The following is a 23618-nucleotide window of genomic DNA, read 5'->3' on the forward strand; positions in this document are numbered from 1 at the left end:
ACACATGATCATGGAATTATTTGATGTTTTTCATGGCTTAAACCCATCAAGGGAAGGTTCAAACATGTCAAGGAAGGCTTAAACATCCAACTAGGGCTATGACCTAGGCATACTTTGGTGCCTTATTTGGTGTTTACGGCCCAAGAACATTCTTGGACTGTGAACACCTTGTTCCATGTGCTCTTGGCATATTTTCTTGATGCTAACTTGTAATACTAACTCAATAAGACTTGAGGATTGAAGTACTTACTATACGGAAGCTTGAAGTATGCTAAAAGTCCAAGAACACTTAGTGTGTGTTCTTGGTGTTCTTGGTGTTTTTGGGAATCTAATCGAAAACACAAAAATGAATGGATGAATAGATGCACAAACACTAGATTAAGTGTTTAATCAACTTGGAATGGATAGATCACTTAGAAGTTTGAAGATCTTGAATTGTTTCTAGTTTGCTACTTGAGAGGGTTTCTTGAGTTTACTCTTTTGGAGTTTACTCTTTTAGGGTGAAAAGTGAAAAGTGATTAACTTGAGGAGTAAACTCATGCTTAAGCATGAGTTCACGATTTTTGGAAGTTTTTCTGACCCAAACATAAAAGTTTGGCCGTGAACTTCTAAGACACGAGGTGTTTGCGGTTTTTAAATTTCAAAACCCGAGACGACACTTTCTTTCACCCGTTCGTTTAAAGAATATTATTAAAATAATCAAACAAACTCTAAATTTGTTAAAATAAGAAATAATGACATTAACTTATAATAAGAAGTGATTGACTTCTAGGGTTTGACCGAATGAAAATTCCGGGTTGTCACATCTGTTGGGTTTTGAGCATTCTAACACTCCTATGGTGTACATGCAACCCTATAAACCTTGGATCTATGTTTTCTCTATTATACATGAAAATAAGAACTTTCCAAGGCTTTAATCCTAACTAGCATATTATGAAGTTCTTATACTACAAGTACTAGTTAGATGACATACCTTTTTGATGTAGCTTGATGTCTTCAAGCTTTAAGAGCTTAGCCCCAATAGTGTGGAAGCCTCAAGTGGAATCACAAATCACCAAAAACACCTTGGAAGACTTTAGAGAATATGGATACTTGGTTCTCACTAGTGAAATCGGCTAGCCCTTCTTAGTGTACCACACTAGTGCCCATTTCACCAACCAAGGACATCTTTATATAGTATGGAGACTAGGGTTAAACCCATGAACTTTCATTTCATATGATCCATGGGTTAAACACTCCATGGACTATCCATGAAAGCTTAGCCCAACCTAAATGAACTTGGCCCATTCCATATATATAAGAGTCCAAATTTAATTAGTTCATTTTGATCACTTAATTAATTCTAAATTAAGTCTTGATCAATACTAATTAAATAATACGATTCCATATTAATGTATTAGAACTTATAACATATTAATATTAATCATAAATATACTATTCTCAAAAGACTATCCATACAAATTGTGTCGGTGAAGTGCAACCCAAATGGACCATGTCGGGTCGGGTCAAGTACATACCAAATATAGTTATGGACTTAGAAATTAATCCAATAGTCTCCCACTTGGATAAGTCTAAAACTATTATTGCGGATGACTTGAAAACCTAACTGGCAATCGTAGCTCTTAAAGCCGCTGTCGAACTCTGATCTTGTCAACGAACTTGTCCATTAGATAAGGGATCATATATTCCTCCATTCTAGATATCATATGGACTGAGACATGGATTATAATCATTCTCTCTGTCCATTTGTTGTTTCCCGTTTTTCGATTCATGACGACTGACTGATTGAACAAATCAAATCAGTCCTGGCTTGGCCAAGCACTCACATGTGTCATCATTAAATCATCGAGGGGCCCACAGATATCGCTTTTATCCCGAAGGTAAAAGGAATGGATAAACTTCGACTCATATGGCTTGTTCTACTACTTATTGAATCATACACAAAGGCACGTTTTATAACACCGAGTTAACGAATGCGTTTTCGTGCAATCAATGTACAACCAACTCATAGTAACAACTCATATCTCTAGGTTTGAAGAATATAAGATATTATCGTCTCATGATCACTCGTGATAAAATCCATGAAGTGATTCCATTGAGTGCGGGTTGAATCCAATACTCAGAACTTATGAGCACTCATGAGTGTTGTAGCCCTTTGTCCAACACCTCAGACCTCTACAAGCTAACCCATGACAGTCTTGATTCATATCTACTTCCAACATATGACCGACTGTGGATGGTTTGAATAACTTAGTCATTCCGGAAGAATAACCTAGTTTATTCTGGAAGTCAAAACATGCAAAGTGAAACACAAGAATAAATGAATCAAATATGGTATCAAAACCTATGAATATAAATAAACACTTTTATTTATCACCATTCTGATTACTCATTATTCATTGTTTCGGTTTTATCAACTTTATACTTGAATTAAAAAACACTAGTTGTCCCATGCTCCAAGCATGTACACTATGTTTTTCTTAAACACTAGTCATGCCACACACCAAGTATGCATACTATGTTTGTCTATGATCTTTACTTTGTGAACTAGATCAATTGAACATAACTTCAATGATTCTCTTTTCACAAACCCAAATCCTTACTGCAAATGCAAGAATTCCAAATTCATGCGATTTACTGAAATCTGTTAGATTCTAAACTTATATGCATTGATCCTCTTGTAATGATTATGCACGAAGTCAGAAAGACTTGACAACAACCATTACCGAGCATTCCAAAGGAGATCAGCTCCTTAGAAACATCCTTCTTGCATTAAGTTTCCTAATCTTACACAGATTAAATAATTTCGAACTTTGAAACATTTCCAGATTCCATTTTGACTATCACTTCTGAACAAGAGTTGCCTCCTTACAAATTATGTCAATATAGTCCTTCCAGAATTATCACTATACTTCCAACTGTCCTTGAGCAACCAATCTTTGGTAAACCTTAGATTGTCCTCGACAATTGCTTAATCCTTTTAGTCATATCCAGTTCTAAACCTTTTCCCTTATTAATGCCCCAGGCATTTGGAAAATTTTAGAAATGATGAATATAGCACATGTAATCGATCCTATATCCGAAGCATATGGGACACGACTCATGATGTCTCACATAAAGACTAAACCAGTCTTTTGCTATAACATTTCCATTTCTATTTGCCAAATTCTCATAATTCAGATTATGAAAAGGGATGCCGTAATCATAATCGAATTTTAGAACACAAATAATGGACTCATATACAGAATTTCCTTATGTTGAGCCATTCCAACATGAAATTCATATATATCCTTGACTAAATGATTAAAACCTCATATATATCCTTGACTAAATGATTAAAACCTCACGATCTAAGCTTATAGATTTGAGATGAAGTATAATTTCCTCTCCCTTAATTATAGCAAAACAACTCTTTCCCAATTGAAACTTTTGTTTTCTATAATTAACATTGCTAACTTGCAATACTCATCATAATTATCATGCTCCCACTAACATGATGATTAATAGCATAAGACTTATGCTCCCACTAGCTTCGACATGTACCCAAAAATCTTCTAGAAATCAATACTTTATTGACTTTCTTACCAAAGTTCAGATTTCTGATACTAGATTGCCTTGATAAGACTTTATCAATATCATACACCTCTCTTAGATAGCTCACATGTGTGTCTAAACAATTTCAGAACTATGAAAAGGGATTCCATAATCATAGTCTAAATTGTTTAGACCTTTTGCCATTTCTCATAAGTCAATGTTAGTGTGCCGGTTAACCACGCACGCTCCACTAACGACTTTGAGAACTGCAAATATCACAATTGCTATCTACTTAAAATCTACTTAGTGAAAGAGTTTCCTTACCATCATTTTCATGAATCGAAGAGAAACCTTATGACACTTAGATTTTATGGTGTAAGTGTTCCTATCCATGTGAATTTGTCAAACCATAATCACAAGACTAGGTTAGTAACAAATCCTAACTCATATGGATTGAACTTGTGCAATCTAAATTTCTTGCCACCTGACAGCTCAAGGGACTGCCATTGCTTCCAAGTTGTTGTGCAAACAATTGAGAACTCTAAGAACTCATATGCAAAGCCAACTTTAATTGGAATGGGCACAGAATATGTTAACACGATAGGTTATAAACCTCAAGTCGTGTGCTAGTGAAGAGCTTCAGGTTTTATTCTTGATTAGTTCTTGAGACTTTCAAGACCTTTAAGACTCCCACTCTCCTCTTGACATATAAGACTTTCTTGTCAAATATTCAAGAGATAGTGTGGGTTCTAATCAAGACAAACACTTTCACAAAGTTGGCCTAAGTTGGTCTTTGTTTTATCCAAAACATCACAACTTACCAATTTCAAATGTACAAGAGTAGGAAACTTTTACTCTTACATTTGACAAGTGTTTTAAACCTTCTTTAAGACATGTTACTCAAATTACAATATTGGAGTATGACTCTAAGACTTATATTGGAATGAAGTATGACTCATCTTCTTGATTTAACCATTTCAACAATTCAAGATTCCTCTTCTTAGTCATAAGAATGCACTAAGATTCCCTTAGAGAAATAATTTTGCTATGGTTTCTTAATCATTAAGATGATCACAAAACTGATACTAAAGTACTCTCCCATCTTTTCAGATTTGAGAAAATTTTATCTTTCTGCCTAAGTTGATTCTTCTTATTCGCTCTGTCTTACATTGGAACCTTTTCCAATGTCTCAGAGTTACACTTAAGCTTGTAAGTATAACCATATTTACTGAGCTTTAGTAAACTATGACGAATAGTCTTATCAATCTTTTGTGGTGGACTTGACCAGTGCACAAGAATGTGTACTCGATCCCTTAGTCCTTCACTTGACTCACACATCCATGTGAATAAGTAATTAGTCTTAATTTTCCAATACTTGAAAGTTCATTCATCATGCTATACAACTTGCATGATTCCAAGTTCCGGTCCAATTGAAACTTGGGTGATGAGAATCTTTCCTTATTTGGTAAATTTAGACATTACCACAAATGAAAGAATCAATTTCATATTTCCACTCTTGCTATTAATGGAATCATATAAGCAACAATTTTTCCTTAAATGCCATTGTAAGGATATTTTAAAATAAATAAAATCAAAATTTTTCCTTTTATTTTAAAACTTTGTGGAAAAACTATCCTTACAGTGCAAAAGCACATGAAAACTTGTTGTTATCTATTCATAAGCAATATATCATAACTCTTAAGAAGTAGCTCAAGAATCCGATCTTCAAACTATGCGATAGAAATCCATCTACGCGACCAGATTCAACATATTCTTTCTTTAAGTTTCTTCACTTTTCTTTGATTCTTAAAACATCAACATGTGACCCAGCCACATCATGTAATAAGAATCTCCAAGTAGGAACTTAATAGAGTTAGACAATGGAATTTACCTGAAATAAAGTCAAACCTATTGACTTTACCATCCTTAGGTAAGTTTGGCAGCTTCATAACCAAAGCCCCTTCCTTTGGCAATAGAAATATATGGACCCTTAGGTAATAGTACATGGGACTATCTCAGACTTAGCCTTTCTCTTTACCATTTGGTCAACCAAGTTGACTATGGCCAATCCCTTTCCATTGGGAAGAGAATGCATTTCTGAATTTCTTGTGTCACTATTGTCCTTATCTATAAAGTTTTGGGAAGTTGATCTCCTAATCAAATTTGCTTTACTAGTACACTAAATCGTTTCTGATTTAGCAGCACCAAGCAAATGGATAAGATCATTAAGGGTCTTGTCGTAGTGTATTTCATAGGAGTCCCAAAGGAACTCACTATGTGACTTAGAAAGTGATTGAACCACTAACTTTCTCAAGACTTTGACACCCAACTCTCCCAGCTTGTCAGCATGTGACTTCATCTCCAAGATGTGATCACACCTAGACCTTGCCTTGCCAATAGGGCTTGAGTGACCTTGAACTTGTGGGTTAGGGAGAATAATTGGAGGAGGTGGAGGAAGTGAAGTTCCAAGATATTTGGGAAGATCATAGATGTCTGAACTTGACATCTCTTGGGAAATATTCAAGATAGTTGATTTAAAGTCCTTAATATGACACCCAATATGAAATATTAAGGCTAGGACCCTACAAACTATTTTATAACTTAGAAGTGGGATGCCGTAATCCAAGCTATAAAATATTTGAAGGTAGGTGAATGACGATTCACCAATTTCCACCAAGATAAACGAAATGTATAATTAGGTTTTAATTGGATTTGAAACTCCTAGATCTTTTGAGATTCATTGAACTGTTTAATGGTATGTTTCAATCTCGAGTGTGCCCTTCAGGTTTTGTGACTGGGATGCCGAGGATCACAAAACAAGGTGTGAAGTAACCATGCAAATTACTGGGTACCCTTAAGTGTTTACCCCTCAATCGATGTGCCGGTTAACCACACACGCTCCATCGATACTATGATAAACATTAAGTTACCCTTTGCCTACCTTGTTAAATACGAGTTAGTGTGCCGGTTAACTACACACGCTCCACTAACCGACTTAAACAAAGTGCAAAGTGTAATTTCATGGATTAGCACCTTATTCACATTTTCCTAAGTAACTAATATTGGGTATTATTAAGAGTTTAGTTACTTAGTATTTATCATTAATACTTTTAATGAAGGGAGAATTATAGTCCTGTCCAACCCGTTCGGCTAACGACCCTCCACCAGTCAAGCAAGCGGTGGGTGAGAGTGGACACCCATTAAGTTGCCATTTTATAGGCAACAACCTTATACCCACATTATAGACCGACTTCGTGAATGAGGCGTACTAGCGGTAAGACTGAATTTACTCTTATACGTATATATATTATTAACTTATAATATTATAAAGTATAAGGGTTGAATTTTAACTTTTAAAATTCTAAGGGCTAACTTGGAATTAAAGTATTCATAAGAGAAAACTTTTCAAATTCCAAAACTTGAGGGCAAGTTTTGTAACTTTCAAAACTTTTCTTATTCCATAACTTATGTGTTTAAAGTAGTTTTAATTAAAAACTCTTCAAGTTCCATAACTTGAGGACAAGTTATGGAAGACTTTAAACTAATAAAAGAATTAACTTTTCTTTATTTTATAACTTATGGAATTTATTAAGGTTACACTTTTTTTTATATTATTAAATGAAGAGACTCTTGGTCCTCCATAACTTGAGGACAAGTTATGGAGTCATAAAACCATTTAATTAGAACTAGACTCTTCATTTTTGTAACCTTTGCCAACTTTTATGAGTTTTATGATTCTTAAATGTGACTTTTCATATAACTTGAGGACAAGTTACAAAAACACATTTTAGAATCAACTCTTAGATTAATTTGGATTGAAAACAACAATTTCACATAACTTCTGTTAATCTAAGCAACTCATAAAAACAAGATAATTCAAATCAAACTTTTCCATGTAATTAGAGTAACACTTTAAACTAATACAAAACATGAATCTATTGACAATTATCTTTAAAATTGGATTAGCATGAACATTACCACATCAAAAAACAAGTTTATAAGTCTAAAAACATCTTAGGGTAATGTTCCTAGTCCAATTCCAGCCAAAAAGTCGAATTTATGCTGTCTGGGGGTCCAACTCGTCGAGTGCACGAACCAACTCGGCGAGTTGGATGCATTTTGTCTTGGACTCGGCGAGTCTGCTGGGCAGACAACATCAAAACTCGATTTTTCAGCTACTTTTGCAAGTATAACAAGAAAAAAAAACCAGGCTCTGATACCACTGTTGGGTTTTGAGCATTCTAACACTCCTATGGTGTACATGCAACCCTATAAACCTTGGATCTATGTTTTCTCTATTATACATGAAAATAAGAACTTTCCAAGGCTTTAATCCTAACTAGCATATTATGAAGTTCTTATACTACAAGTACTAGTTAGATGACATACCTTTTTGATGTAGCTTGATGTCTTCAAGCTTTAAGAGCTTAGCCCCAATAGTGTGGAAGCCTCAAGTGGAATCACAAATCACCAAAAACGCCTTGTAAGACTTTAGAGAATATGGATACTTGGTTCTCACTAGTGAAATCGGCTAGCCCTTCTTAGTGTACCACACTAGTGCCCATTTCACCAACCAAGGACATCTTTATATAGTATGGAGACTAGGGTTAAACCCATGACCTTTCATTTCATATGATCCATGGGTTAAACACTCCATGGACTATCCATGAAAGCTTAGCCCAACCTAAATGAACTTGGCCCATTCCATATATATAAGAGTCCAAATTTAATTAGTTCATTTTGATCACTTAATTAATTCTAAATTAAGTCTTGATCAATACTAATTAAATAATACGATTCCATATTAATATATTAGAACTTATAATATATTAATATTAATCATAAATATACTATTCTCAAAAGACTATCCATACAAATTGTGTCGGTGAAGTGCAACCCAAATGGACCATGTCAGGTCGGGTCAAGTACATACCAAATATAGTTATGGACTTAGACATTAATCCAACAACATCATCCCCCCGTTAAAGGGGATTTCGTCCCGAAATTAAAGTCTAAGCAAATAAAGTATTTATAGGTAACTAAGGAAAAAGATGGGGATATTTCCGTTTCATCTGATCCTCTCGTTCCTAAGTGAATTCAGGTCCCCGCTTTGCGTTCTAGTGAACCTTCACTATCGGGATACGGCTTTGTTTCGTTTGCTTGACCTCTCGGTCCATGATCTCTACTGGTTCCTCCACGAAGTTGAGGCTCTCGTTGATCTCGATCTCGTGGAGTGGAATAACAAGAGTCTCGTTGGACATACACTTTTTCAAGTTCGATACGTGGAAGGTAGAATGTACGTTACTGAGTTCACGCGGTAGATTGAGTTTGTAAGCTACGTGGCCGATTCTTGCGAGAATCTCGAAAGGCCCAATGTATCTTGGATTTAGCTTTCCACGCTTCCCGAAGCGTATCAAGCCCTTCCAGGGTGAGACCTTCAGTAGATCTCGATCGCCCACCTAGAATTCCAACGGTTTCCTTCGCTTGTCAGCGTAGCTTTTCTGTCGGTCTCTAGAGGCTTTCAATCGTTCACGAATTTGAACGATCTTCTTTGTCGTTTCCCGAATGATCTCTGGACCTGTGAGAGTGCTTTTGGAAACTCGTCCCTTAGCTAACTGGGTATCACCCACCTCAGCCTAGCACAGAGGGGATCTGCACTTCCGGCCATAGAGGGCCTCGAATGGATTTATGCTCGTGTGATAACTGTTGTTGTAGGAAAATTCGACAAGGGGTAAATGGGTATCCCATGCTTTCCCAAAGTCAATCACACAGGCTCGCAACATATCTTCTAAGGTTTGGATAGTTCTCTCACTTTGTCCGTCGGTCTGTGGATGGTAGGCTGTACTCATGTCCAGCCTAGTTCCTAGGGAACTTTGTAACGACTGCCAGAACCTCGAAGTGAATCTACTATCTCTATCTAAGATAATGGATATGGGAACATCGTGCAGTCGTACAATCTCCCTAATGTAAGTTCTTGTAAGTTTCTCCATTTTGTCTGTTTCTTTGATTGGCAAGAAGTGTGCAGACTTGGTCAGTCTATCGACGATGAACCATATGGAATCAAGTCCACCCGTCGTCTTGGGCAACTTGGTTATGAAGTCCATAGTGATCCACTCCCACTTCCATTATGGTATCTCCGGTTGCTGTAGAAGACCGGAGGGTTTCTAGTATTCGACCTTCACCTTCATGCAAGTAAGGCACTTACTTACGAAGGTAGCAATATCTGCTTTCATGTTAGGCCACCAGTATAACTTTTTAAGATCCAGATACATCTTATCTGAACCCTGGTGGACGGAATAACGAGTGTTGTGAGCCTCGGTCATGACCAAGTCTCTGAAGCCACCGTGTTTCGGTGTCCAGATCCGATCCATGAGGTATAATGTAACACCGTAAATTTCAAAACAATTTTTCGCATTTTATAAAAGCATAATTCATTTAGTATTCATAAAAACATCAGTGTTTGAAACTCAAATCCATAACATATAAAAATCCTAAGATCTCATAACATAAAAATCCCGTGTGTGTACTGATCAGGCCGGCGCCTTCCCGCGATCATCACTAGTACCTGAAACAAATAACACCAAACACCGTAAGCACAAAGCTTAGTGATTTCCCCAAAATACCACACATAGCACATATTAGCCACTCGAGGCTATAACTCTATGGGTCCGTGGACCCTACTCTGTGAACCCTCTGGTTCTAACTCTGTGAACCTTCCGGTTCCAACTCTATAAACATGCACAGCATAAATCACATAGAAATAATGCAGTACAACACATAACTTACATATAGCATACAAATACTCTGTCACATAACTCTGATTACCTACTCAAGGTAAAGTATAGTGAGAAGACTCACCTCGCGTATCTCGATAACTCGCAAATCCCTGAAATCACTAGTGCTCGATCTCCCGAGCTATAGTCCTCCTATAACACAATACATCTCTAATTAACACTTTCTCAACTAAGGTTGACTAACCCTATCAAGTCAACACTGGTCAAATCTGGTCAATGGTCAACGGTCAACTCAACTCGCCGAGTCTCTACGGGGACCCGATTCCTCTGAGTCCCTTCCGACTCACCGAGTCACTCACCCGACTCAGTTACTCAAACCCTGGTTCGAAATCACTGAACAACCCGCACCAACTCGTCGAGTCTGGAAATGGACTCGGCGAGTGCATTCCATGCACAACCCCAAACGACCTTCTGAGGTCAGATCTGCTTCACTAACTCATAGATCCAGTCCTTCCAAGCTTATTCATCACGTAAAGTTCATGTCTTGGCGCTCATAACACACCTAATGACTCATAAATGGTGTTTTGACCTCAAGCACAAAGACCCCAATCCAAAACCTCCATGGATTCATAAAAATCTTGGACAAAGGGACATTCTGGACCTCCAAGGGTCTAGATCCAGGACCTAACCCGCTTAAGGGACCAAGGAAGCACTAGATCTAGCCACAAAAGGGCTTAATAAGCCCTAAATCAACATGAACATCACCATAACAGAAAATGGTTCGAAAATAGTACCTCAAACGTGATGTTCTGGACCTCAGATCTTCAGGAAGTTGATCCTCTTGTTTCCCCTTGGCTATAGCTTCCTTTCCCTTGCTAGATAACACCTCCAAGGTCAACAATGGCTCCTTATCTCACTCCAAACGCTCAAGCTCACTAGGGTTTCACTATGGGGACTGGTGAGCACAAATGACGGCCATAAGGCCCTTTAAATAGGCCCCAAATCCGAGAAATTAGGGTTTCATTAAAGAGCACAGACTCGCCGAGTCCACCAATGTGACTCGTCGAGTCCGGTTATTAATCCGGGTGAGAAATCGCGTCTCTACTCGGCGAGTCTTCGCGCCAACTCGCCGAGTTCTTCCACAAAACTCAAAATAAAATGAATAAATATAATACCTAAAATTCTGGATGTACATATAAGGCTCTGCCACCCTTGACTTCCAAGTTCTTATCCATCCCTCTAAGGGATTCACCTGCCACGTTTTCAGGTTTCAAAGCGTCGAGTTGAGCCTCCTTAATTTGCGTGGACAAGTGTGATTGGATAGTTAGATTCAAAGATTTGACTCTACGACCAGCGTATTTTTTCCGACTTAGGGCGTCGGCTACTACATTGGCTTTACCCGGATGATAACGAATTTCGCACTCGTAATCACTGAGTAGTTCGACCCACCGTCGTTGTCTCATGTTGAGCTCCTTCTAGTCGAAAATGTGTTGTAGACTCTTGTGGTCTGTAAAGATCGTGCTTTTTGTCCAATATAGGTAGTGTCTCCAGATCTTCAGAGTAAACATAACTGCTCCTAGCTCAAGATCATGGGTGATGTAGTTAACCCCATGTGTCTTCAGCTGTCTCGAGGCATAGTCTATGACTTTACCTCGCTACATCAGAACACATCCGAGTCCTTGATTTGATGCATCGCAATAGACAACGAAGTCTTCTATCCCTTCGGGGAGGGATAGTATTGGTGCGGTGCACAAGGCTCGCTTGAGCGTTTGAAACACTATTTATTGTTTCTCTTCCCAGTCAAAGGCCATGCCTTTCTGGGTCAGGGTTGTAAGAGGTTTCGCTATGCAGGAGAAGTTCTGAATGAACCTGCGATAGTAGCCAACGAGACCTAGAAATTGACGAATTTCTGTAGGTGTCTTCGGTGCTGACCAGTTCTCAATGGCCTTGATTTTGGAAGGGTCCACGTGTATTCCTTCTTCGCTAACAACATGACCTAAGAATTCGACTCGTCGGATCCAAAATTCGCACTTGGAGAACTTCGCATAGAGCTTCTCCGCTCGCAATGTTTCTAAGACTCTACGGAGATGTTGACTATGTTCCTCCTTACTTCGAGAGTAGATAAGTATGTCATCAATGAAAACAATGACAAACTAATCCAAGTAAGGACGACACACCCTATTCATCAGATCCATGAATACTGCGGGCACGTTAGTTAATCCGAACGGCATCACCACAAACTCGTAGTGTCGATAACGAGTTCGGAAGGTTGTCTTGGGAACATCCTCCTCTAGCACTCGCAGTTGGTGATATCCGGATCGTAGATCTATCTTCGAGAAGTAGTTGGCTCCTTGAAGTTGATCAAATAAATCGTCAATGCGGGGCAAAGGATAACGATTTTTAATGGTAAGCTTGTTGAGTTCTCTATAGTCGATGCACATACGAAACGATCCATCTTTCTTTTTGACGAACAAGACTGGTGCTCCCCATGGTGAGAAGCTTGGCCTAATGAATCCCTTCTTGAGAAGTTCGCTAAGCTGACTGGAAAGTTCCTGCATCTCGGCCGGTGCCAGACGATAAGGAGATTTGGCTACGGGAGTAGCTCCTGACACTAAGTTGATTCTGAACTCGACTTGGCGTTGTGGTGGTAATCTGGGAAGTTCTTCTGGGAAGATGTCGGGAAAATCGTGTACTTCGGGGATATTCTGAATGTCTTTCATTTCTTGACTCGTATCGACGACGTGTGCGAGGAATGCATGATATTCCTTTCGCAAGCACTTCTGGGCTTGAATGCACGAAATGATGCGAAGGCTCGTACTAGGTTTGTCGCCATAGATAACTAAGGTTTCGTTGTTAGGAAGGTTAAGACAAACTGCTTTTTCAAAGCACATGATGTCGGCGCGAAGAAGACTCAACCAATCCATGCCGATGATAACGTCGAAACATTTAATTGGGACCGGCATGAGGTCTATCTTGAAAGTATGGCCATCTAAAGTTAAAGTACAACCTACGTATATGCAGTTAGCACTCTCCGTTTTCTCGGCATGCGGTCTTCTTTCACCCGTTCGTTTAAAGAATATTATTAAAATAATCAAACGACCTCTAAATTTGTTAAAATAAGAAATAATGACATTAACTTATAATAAGAAGTGATTGACTTCTAGGATTTGACCGAATGAAAATTCCGGGTTATCACAAAATGCCCGTGGATCACGACCCTACTCGACGAGTTGGGCCTCCAACTCGTTGAGTCCCAAAGAAAATACAGAAATGCTTTAAATTAAATGCGTACCGGGAATCAGGTGTTACACTGAAACTAGTGAACCTAAAAAAAACAATCATATATATTATACATTTTATACATAAAATACAACCAATCAACATAAAAAACGACCTAATAAAAGATTCTAAATACATAAAAACATCACCTAATTAAAGAAAATACCAAAACAAAAACTAGAAACATTAGATGTTTTTCCTGTTGTGGTGCCCGGATTCTAGTAGTCGGATGGTGACGGTGGTCCTCTTGTGGTGATTGGTAGTCACTGGAATAACCCCAAATCCGAAAAAAAACTTGAGAAATAAAAAACCCTTACCTTTTGTCAACGGTGAAGGAGAGTGGCTGAAAGGATGGTGTCATCGTTAGTGGTCCTTCGATGACAACCTTATCGTGAAACAAAGAAAAAACATAAAACAAGTCAACAAAATCTCAAAATCGAACCTGAAATAAAGTGAAATAAAAAATGAAGAGTGGTCTAGAAGTTAGCTGGAGTCATCGGTGAAAGAAAGTAGTTAGAGGGATCGATCGACGTTGAGCGATCAATAGAGAAGGTATGTGTTGTGCAAAACTAAAAATGAAGAGATTGGTCAGAAGGGTCAATCGATGGTGAGGGATCAATAGAGAATGTATGTGTTGTGCAAAACTGCAAATGAGATCGACTAACCCTTTTGTTGAGGTTAACTCATATGTCGACGACGAGATGTGGGTATGGGTTTAAAGGAAACGACATTGTATCTTATTTCTCGCACATAAAAAAGAATTAAAAAAAAAATGTGATGACGACTTATCATCATGATAGAGTTCACACAGATTTCCAACATTCTATGCCGACAACTTGTCGTTGGGATAACTTTCCCAAAAACGATATTGTTTTTTATTTATTTATTTATTTATTTATTTATTTATTTTTTATTTTTTATTTCTACAACATGTAATATAAATCAAGGGAAATTATAATTTTTGTTACCTATACCGACGACAAGTTTTCAACATAGGTTTTCAAAAAACCACGTAAATACTTTTCGTTCCCGCCAAAGTTATGGCGACGAGTCGTCGGCATAGATACCTAGGCTAAACAAATTTGTTCAACCATGTACTTGTCGTTGGCATAGATGCAGTTGTAGTGACGACTTGTGCCGTCAGCATAGATGGAACTTGAATTGTCGTAACGCGCACTTGCACATTTCACTACCAAAGGCACACATCGTGCATCAAATGACCACAAAAAATCAGGTAATGGCACTTGAATTGTCGTAATACACACTTGCACATTTATCTATTTTCTTTCTGTGTGCAATACCAAACAAATACGGAAAAACACATAAGGTATATACATGTTCTCATAAATACATGATGCAATAGAATTGTATTGTGAAGAAAGAAAGTATGCAATATATTTTTTTTGTTTGTTTCCAATTATAGCATTGTACTTTATATTATATATATATATATATATATATATATATATATATATATATATATATATATATATATATATATATATATATATATATACCATAAAAGTAGAGTTATTATGGTGTTCTTTTTTACCGTTGAGATTAATATATATATATATATATATATATATATATATATATATATATATATATATATATATATATATATTGCTTATAGCATTGTATAAATATGTTGCAAATAAAAAATTCAAAAACTAAAATGAAAATGTAACAATTTCTAACTTTTATTTTAAAAATACACATGAGACTAAATAATGTAGATATTACTTTTTTTTTTAAAAAAATTAAAATTAAAATTACAATTTTTTATTTATGAGTTTTTTTAATTAATTTTAATTACAATTAGTTGTAATTTATATAGGGAAAAGTTGGAAGTATTAAATAAAAATGTCAAAGATCCAACTATTTTTTCCACACATTTATAAAAAATATTTATAATAAATATATCAAAATTAGTAATTTGGTATATGTTTAGCAATTAGCTTTTTTCCATAATATATATATATATATATATATATATATATATATATATATATCCAATTATAACATTGTACTTTAAATAATTTTATAATTTTTTTTTGTTTTTTTCCAATTATAGCATCCTACTTATACCAAAACCACATACTTTCATACATATATATATATATATATATATATATATATATATATATATATATGGGTAAATGGCATAAAAGACACTATTTTTACACAGAAATTCGATTTTGACACCGTGTTTTTTTTTTGTCAATTGACACTGTGTTTTCCAATTTGTTACAATTCTGATCACTTGACCGGTTAACCAGGTTACATGCTGACGTGACATGATGACGTGCCAGTTTTGATGACTTGGCATGCTGACAGGATACGCTGACGTGTCAAAATTGAATTTTTTTTCTCACAAAAAAACACTAAGATTTCTTTTTATTTTTTTTTCGATTTTGACACTAAATTTAATTTTTTCTTTCAACTTTGACACTATATTTTTTTGTTTCAAATCGAACATCATTTATTCCAATTTTGTTCAATGTTGACAATTTTATATTTGAAACCGTATAAATATGTTTTTTTTTCATTTAAAAACCATAGTTTTGTATAAATACAATTTTTTTTACACTCAAACCATATTTTTATATATAAATATGTATTAGTTATAGAAAAATTGTATTTTATATTAAATATGCAACTTTAAAATGTGTTTGGAGGTCTGGAGGCATGTAGTCGATCAAAACTCGGATATCAAGTTTGCAACACATCAAATTTTTACATCTTATTAGAAGCTTATGGTTAGTTTGATTCTCATGATATAACTAATGCTTTGAATATAAGAAAAACAAACACCTTATATTTAAATAAAAATGTGGTTTTTAAACGAAAAAAATATGTGTATACTGTTTAAAATGTAATAAAAAAATATTTATATGGTTTCAAATGGAAAATAGACAAAATTGAACAAAATTTGATAAATGATGTTCGATTGGAACAAAAAAAACATAGTGTCAAAATTGAAATAAAAAATTAAACTTAGTGTCAAAATCGAAAAAAAGTGAAAACTTAATGTTTTTTGTGGAAAAAAAATCAATTTTGACATGTCAGCATATCATGTCAGCATCCCACGTCATCAAAACTAACACATCATCATGTCACGTCAGCATGTATCCTGGTTAACCGGTTAAGTTGTCAGAATTATAACAAATTAGAAAACACAGTGTCAAAATTGACACAAAAAAAACACGGTGTCAAAATCGAATTTCTGTGTAAAAAGAGTGTTTGTTATACCATATATATATATATATATATATATATATACACACACACACACACCACATATACACCAAATACACATACATTTACATACATACATACATAATATCTTACATATACCAAATACACATATACTTTCACATATATAGATATTAACATCGTACTTTTATCAAATACACAAATTTCACATTCATATATCACATATACATCAAACACACATGCATTCACATACATATATAATAACATTCTACTTATACCAAATACACACATACTTTCACATATATAGATAATAACATCCTACTTATATCAAATATACATATATCGCATTCATATACAACATATACACTAAACACACATACATTCACATATATACACCAAATTTACATAGATTCACATACATACATCAAATATATGCTAATTTTCACATAATTTATACAACTACACATATTTTGCAATTAAACTCAAATTTCACAATAAATAGAAGTAAATAGAACTTATGGTGGCGGAAATCAAAGAAATGGTGTAGTGGTGACGGTAGACGCCGTTGGTGGCCGGGAAAGTCAATCAAAAATTAAAATTGAAAATCTTTTGCAGTTAACCACTAAAATAAGCTAAAAATCGATGTTACAAGACGAAAGAGAAAGGAAAAAATGCAGCAATAGTGAGATGGAAGCGAACAGAAGAGAAAAGGAAAAGGGCGTCGATGTTTTTGGTTAACTGTGTCGACCTTTAGTGGCGACCCTTTTACCGGCGACAATTTAGGCTTTAGCGGCGACTTCTATCAATAGTAGCGACACTTAGGAGGGAATCATTGTCGTGTCATTTATTCGACAATTAGCGGCGACTCGGTTAGGTCTTTAACAACGACTTTTGTCGCCGATATTGCTTTTGTGCATTCCCCGAGTACCCTAGCCGTTGGATTAGAAACACGATCGAACGGTCTTAATTTACCAGAACGTGAAAGCACGGATCCGTGCCATGGGCCATTAGTGGCGACACCAATAGCGGCGACAATTTGATATGTCGCCGCTAAAGGTAGGTGTCGCTGCTAATGACTGTATTTCTTGTAGTGTAAATGCTCAAGTTACATTTAACATTAGCAAACGTTTGTTCCAAGTACAAATTTAATACTTTGTTAGCTTTTCATATTCATTTGAAATCATGATGTTATAGGTATATCAATTAAACAATAAAAAATTATAGTGGGTGGCTTGTCCCAACTCTCTATATTATTCATCCATAAGTAAATATTTGATAGAAGAATGCGTTTTGCAAGTTCACATGCTGATATTATGGGTAAATTTTATATTATTAAGTTGATATTATAGATAAACAATATAGATATAATACAATAATGGATAAGAAATTAAGTAAACTAGTTATACTATATTAATAAAAAGATAAAGTAATACATTGCTATTACTACAATTTGTCTTTTTGTTAGAAACAAAAATCTGTTTGTTTTACACTCTTACTAATATTATCATTCTACCCTAGAAAATAAAAGATTCTGCCATGTGACTGCTGCTGAAGTGGCAACAAAAATAGCCAATGTTTTACAGTTCTACAGAAAACAGATTGTTGTTTTCCTATCTATAAAAAGTTACCAGATACGTTAAATTAAAATAGCACCCTGTATTATTAATTACAGGTTCACGTATTTACTCAAACCACTTTATGAAGTTATTCTTTTCATGAAAACCATGTAGATTAAAGGATAAATGAAAAATGATTCCATATATCGATTACGTGCGATCAATATTATTCGAAAGCAAATCTATGATTTATTGAGAGCAAGGAAGTTGATCCCCAAACATGAAGTTTAATTAGAACGTACATTTAAAAAGTATCGCAGACTTTTTTTTAAAGGCGGTATAATTAATGGACTGAACCAGTTGATAATATTTTGAGAATTGGACCGCAAAATTATAAAAATGACAAGGTTTTGAAGCATAAACTTGTTCTGATTTACAGCATAATTAGAGAAATAGCTAGATCATGTGGTGGTTTGTTATTAATTACAGCAAAAAGAACTTCTTTTCCTTTCCCTTGTCCATATATGTTTTGTTTCTTTAAAGTTGTCAGGACTACTCATAGTGTAGAACAACTGTAATATTTGAAATACTCGAAGCATTCATAGCTTTCAGATATTTCAAATCCGGAACCATGCAAGAAAATTGAAAACTGGGCTCATGGTTCATTACTAAAAACAAGTTTAAAAAGCAAAAACTAGCTAGCTATGAGAAAAGAACTAAAAGGGAACCATAAATGATGGGTATTTCAATTTCATCTCTATCCAAACTAGTTAACCTTGCCATGGTATTTGGTTTTGACTGTGGTTCTGGTTCGTATTCAGCTGATGATAAGGTGAAGAAGTGTTCACATGTTGAAGACCCGCCATGCTAAGAAAATGGTGATCAGTAGGAGTAGGAAATCCTCTAAGACCCAAAAAATCTCTCGTCAACTCATCGTTTAGACCCGCACCTTCTTTACGCTTGTTCAAAACCGTTTCTGCTGAAGCTGGTCCTTGTGGGAAGAGCTCTTGCTGGTAGCCATTCTGATCTTTTTTTGTAGAACTGAGCATGCCATTGAAGACTTCCTGGATGTTGGTTGACCCTACGGTTGTAGATGTCAAGGAACTGGGGTGAAGCAGTTGGTCCATGCAACCAGTGCTGACGTTAGGAAACCCACTACTTGCTTCAAACATCCCATGATGATTATCGCTTGCAGACAAATTTGCTAGGGCAGAAGCATTTTGATGATGATGATGAGGAGGAGACGAAAGTAGAGGTGCACACATGTGATCACGCTGAAGAGCTTGGTGGGACCCACTTAAAATAATGGACTGTTGTTGTTGTGACATGGAAATGACAGCAGCAGAAGGAGCTGTGCAAGGAGGTGGAGGTGCAGGATTGCTCATGGTTACGCCCATCTGAGCAGCCTTTTGCAGCAAAGCAGTGGCAGACATGTGAGAAGAAGGAGAAGGAAGGTGAAGATTACTACTGTTTGGGCTAGGGTTTTGTTGTTGGTGATGATGATCTAACCATGATGGTAACTGATGATTATGATGTGGACTACTTGACCCAACATTGAAGTTCAGTTGAGGGTGTTGGAGGAGATGATGTGGTTCGGCTTTGAGTGGGAAATTGATAGGTAAATGGAGAGGAAGGTTGTTTAAGGATGATGATGATGATCTTCCAGTCTCTTCTGCCAAAGCATCACAAAAGGCTCTATGAGTGATGAAGCTGTCCCTCCTGTGGTAGAGTACCAAAAGACAAACAAATAAGAACAAATTTTAATGAATCATTAGTTATACTTTCAAAAATAAAAAATATTTTAATTTCTAGCAAATTGTGAAAATAACAAACTATCACTTTACATGATAAGTTTTGTCTAGTGATCTTGATTAATATGTACAGACTGAACTTTGATAGTAAGATTAGAAATTCATTTTTAGTTTCTAGTGTGTGCGTGTATTATAAAGATTTAATTTCATTATGAGGAAATGGAACAGTTAATTAATTTCTTTAATAACTGCCACATCTAGCTAGTATATATATTAAAAAATAAAATTGCATGTTTGGTGATAACTTTTTGTTATTTCCCTACATTTGTTGTGTAGATCATTTATACTAAGAGAATGTAAGTTGCAATACATAAATATATGTGTTCAAAGTGTAATACCGATTAGTATAAATTGGTTTTGTATTGCAACGGAATAGGTTAATTTCATGTGATATGATATAGCATCTTATTTAAAATAAGTATGCCCGACAACAGCTCACATGCTTGGTCTTTTCACCTCAAAAATAAGCTTACAAATAAGCAGTGAGGTGACGCATATACATGAGAAGACGTGCCATGTCATGATCGTGGGACATATCCACTGTTAATCAAATTCGTTTTGAGTTTGAACTTGAGACGTACATATACGAAAAGCCTTAAAGATTTTAAGGATGCATTTCTGAAAACCCTTGTTTGTCGACAAAAAAAAAACTGAGATTCTTGTACTAATTAATTGAACTATGATTAGAGTAATTACGACGTACTTTTTTATGTCATTTACTGTTGGCCTCGTGAAGGTCTTGGAGTTTCTTTGTTATTAGATTCTATATCTTTTCCTTTATCAAGAAAAAAAAAAGTATATATTGATTACTAGTTGCTATTACCTTGAAAAAAGGGTACCACAATCACATCGATATTCCCGTGTGCCACAGATCTTGGAATGAGCTTTCCAATCAGACTGAACAGCATAGCGCTTTGAACACTTCTCACATTTCCATTTCTTCTCACCGTGTTTTCTTGAGAAGTGCTTCTTGATGCCTGTAAGATCGCCAAGTGCTCTCGATGGTTCATGGTGCACACAACTTGGCTCTGGGCACACATACACCTTCTTCTTTACCACCTCCAGTTTTGATTTTTGCTTTAGTTTCCATGGCAGATTATGTCCTCTTCTATGTAGCTGAAGATTCTGGTCTCTTTGAAACCCTTTGTTGCAAATCTCGCATAGGAATCTGTTAGTTGCCATAAGAGATTTTGGAGACAAAGCTACCACCTCAGCTTCTGGATCTTTTTTCATTCCAAAAATAGAAAGTATCAGTATTTTGTAAACACATTGCAAATTGATTCTATGAAAAAATGATTAATTATCAGGTTCTTGATACAAAGAAAACTGCATGCTTCATATTTGAAATTATGAAAAAGTTTTTAAATAGTAAGAAATTAATAAAAGTTTGTAATAAGTATATATATACGTATCTAATAATTATACCTGGATTGCCAGGAAGATTCCTCTTTTTCTTGTTTGATTGAGTTTGGTTGGTGGTAGTGATTGGCACAGAAGCATAGGTCTGCTGCATCTGTGGTGGAGGGTACATAGTACCAATTTCATTCCTGTTGCTTGATGAAGATAGGCTTGCTTCAGTTGATGCAGATGTTAAATTTGAGATATCGTCATCCAAAAAGATGCCCTTCATATCTTTCTTTCTCTCTCTATCTCAATAATTAAAGAACTGGAATTTTATTTTTTCTTTGTTTCGTGTTATTTATTAAAGATAAACTGATGAAAGACGGATCAACTTTTTACTACCATACAGATCTGAACAACGAGAAACCCTAAAAGGAGAAAAAAGAACAAGAAACAAATGATTAGTCCAGGTTCGTTGACGTTCTTTTTAGGTTAGATTACAAAAGGTAGCTAGATGAACCAAAGAATAAGTTAGAGAGCTGCAAATAACAATTAGAAGTGAAAAGCTCAAACCTGACAGTTAGAAAAACTTCTCCAGAGAATAACAAACTCCACAAGATGATTCAACACAAGAATCCACACACTTGAGTACAAATTAAGATACCTTAACTAAAGACAACCAAATTCGTACAAGTAGTGAAAAAGTTCAAGTGTGTGTGTGTGTGTGTGAGAGAGAGAGAGAGAGAGAGAGAGAGAGAGAGAGAGAGAGAGAGAGAGAGAGAGAGAGAGAGATGTGGATGAGAAGATATGTTTAAGATGGACCTCTTTCTAGCTAGCTCCAACCCATCAAACTGAAACCAAAAAGGCAACATGAGGAGGAGGGCAGAGAGGCAATGTTTCTGACGTTACAAAAGTTTGTCCTATTCTTTGTTTTCTTCTGAATTTAGAGATATTACTACTTAGCATTATTGATTTTGCTTTTAGGGGTATCTACTAATCTTTTTTGTGGGAATTACTACTTTGTTTTCCCCTGTATACATAAATATATGTGTATATATATGAGTACCCAGTACCCATTTGCATCATTTCCGTCACCCTTTCTATCCTTCTAAAGGTTGAAGAAAAAAAACCCTAATTAGGTTTATTGAACATTATGTTTTTTGAAGGGAGTAATATTAAATTAAATTAGGGGAGTGAGCTTTTTCGATGGTAAGTGAGAAGTGATGGTTAACACTTTAGGATTGTATTAGCAATTCATGGTGCATAAAATTGAATAGTGAGGAAGTAATTAAGAGGTAACACTGCATGGAGTGTAGCATGAAATCAAATACATAATAAGGACACATTTATATATGTAGCCTAAACTATGATTAACTGGCCGGTCTTGTGTGATGCTTTCGAAAGATAAAATGAGTGACATCAATGATGTCAGGCTGACGTACCAGATTTTCCAATCTTCTTTCTTTTTTTAACAACAGGCCGACGTACGAGATGCAAGGTCAAGCAATGCCGAACTACAAGAGATAATTTCATTTTACGGATTTTTTTTTATCTATGTAAACAGTCTTCAGGCACTAGAACAAATACTGGTCCACGCCTCAGTGAAACTGATCAGCCTAAAAGGTAACTAGCAATTCAAGAAATTCATGGTTTATGAAAAAAAAATTGCAATGGCCATATTCGTTTCTTGAAAATGTTATTTTCCAGAGTGAATTTGAGGGTATTAATACATAAACGGGAACCATGATCATTGTAGAGTAAAAAAAATGGAGGATAATTTGGCACTTACGATTGCAATAGAATCTCATATTAGTAAGGGTTTAAGATTTGTCGACAAGCTGCAAGTCAAGAGTCAACTTCAATATAATAAACCTTTAATAATTGCGAGGGCCGGAACTATCCCTCACCAATAAGTTCACAGTTTTTTTTTTATTCGAATAGGATATTCACATAGCGTACTACTACAAAAACGCGGTCATTTCCTACGGCCTTTTGTGTTGGTTTTCCCTCCGTAAAGGTTATTTCACGGAATCCACTCTGTGGGATAACATCTTGTGGGTAAGTAGACGACGGATTTCCAACGTAATTACTGAGGACACTCTTTGAACTTCTCTACCTTGTTTGATCACATCACCGACGGCCTT

The 23618-nt window shown here is 35.8% G+C and overlaps 1 protein-coding gene across 1 annotated transcript; it reads right to left on the minus strand.

The window, feature by feature from the left end:
• Positions 1-18900: 18900 nt before the first annotated feature.
• LOC145052891 (protein indeterminate-domain 12-like) lies at positions 18901-22297 on the minus strand. Its single transcript, XM_079000809.1, has 4 exons — positions 22048-22297; positions 21559-21902; positions 20957-21356; positions 18901-20041 (listed from the first exon to the last, which is right to left on the minus strand). Exons 2-4 carry the CDS (start codon positions 21761-21763, stop codon positions 19093-19095), a joined length of 1554 nt encoding a protein of 517 aa, XP_078856935.1. The 5' UTR covers positions 21764-21902; positions 22048-22297; the 3' UTR covers positions 18901-19092.
• Positions 22298-23618: the final 1321 nt, after the last annotated feature.

The sequence above is a fragment of the Lactuca serriola genome, chromosome 5 (genome assembly GCF_051521515.1).
Source record: "Lactuca serriola cultivar US96UC23 chromosome 5, Lser_US96UC23_V15, whole genome shotgun sequence".
Taxonomy (NCBI): Eukaryota; Viridiplantae; Streptophyta; class Magnoliopsida; order Asterales; family Asteraceae; genus Lactuca; species Lactuca serriola.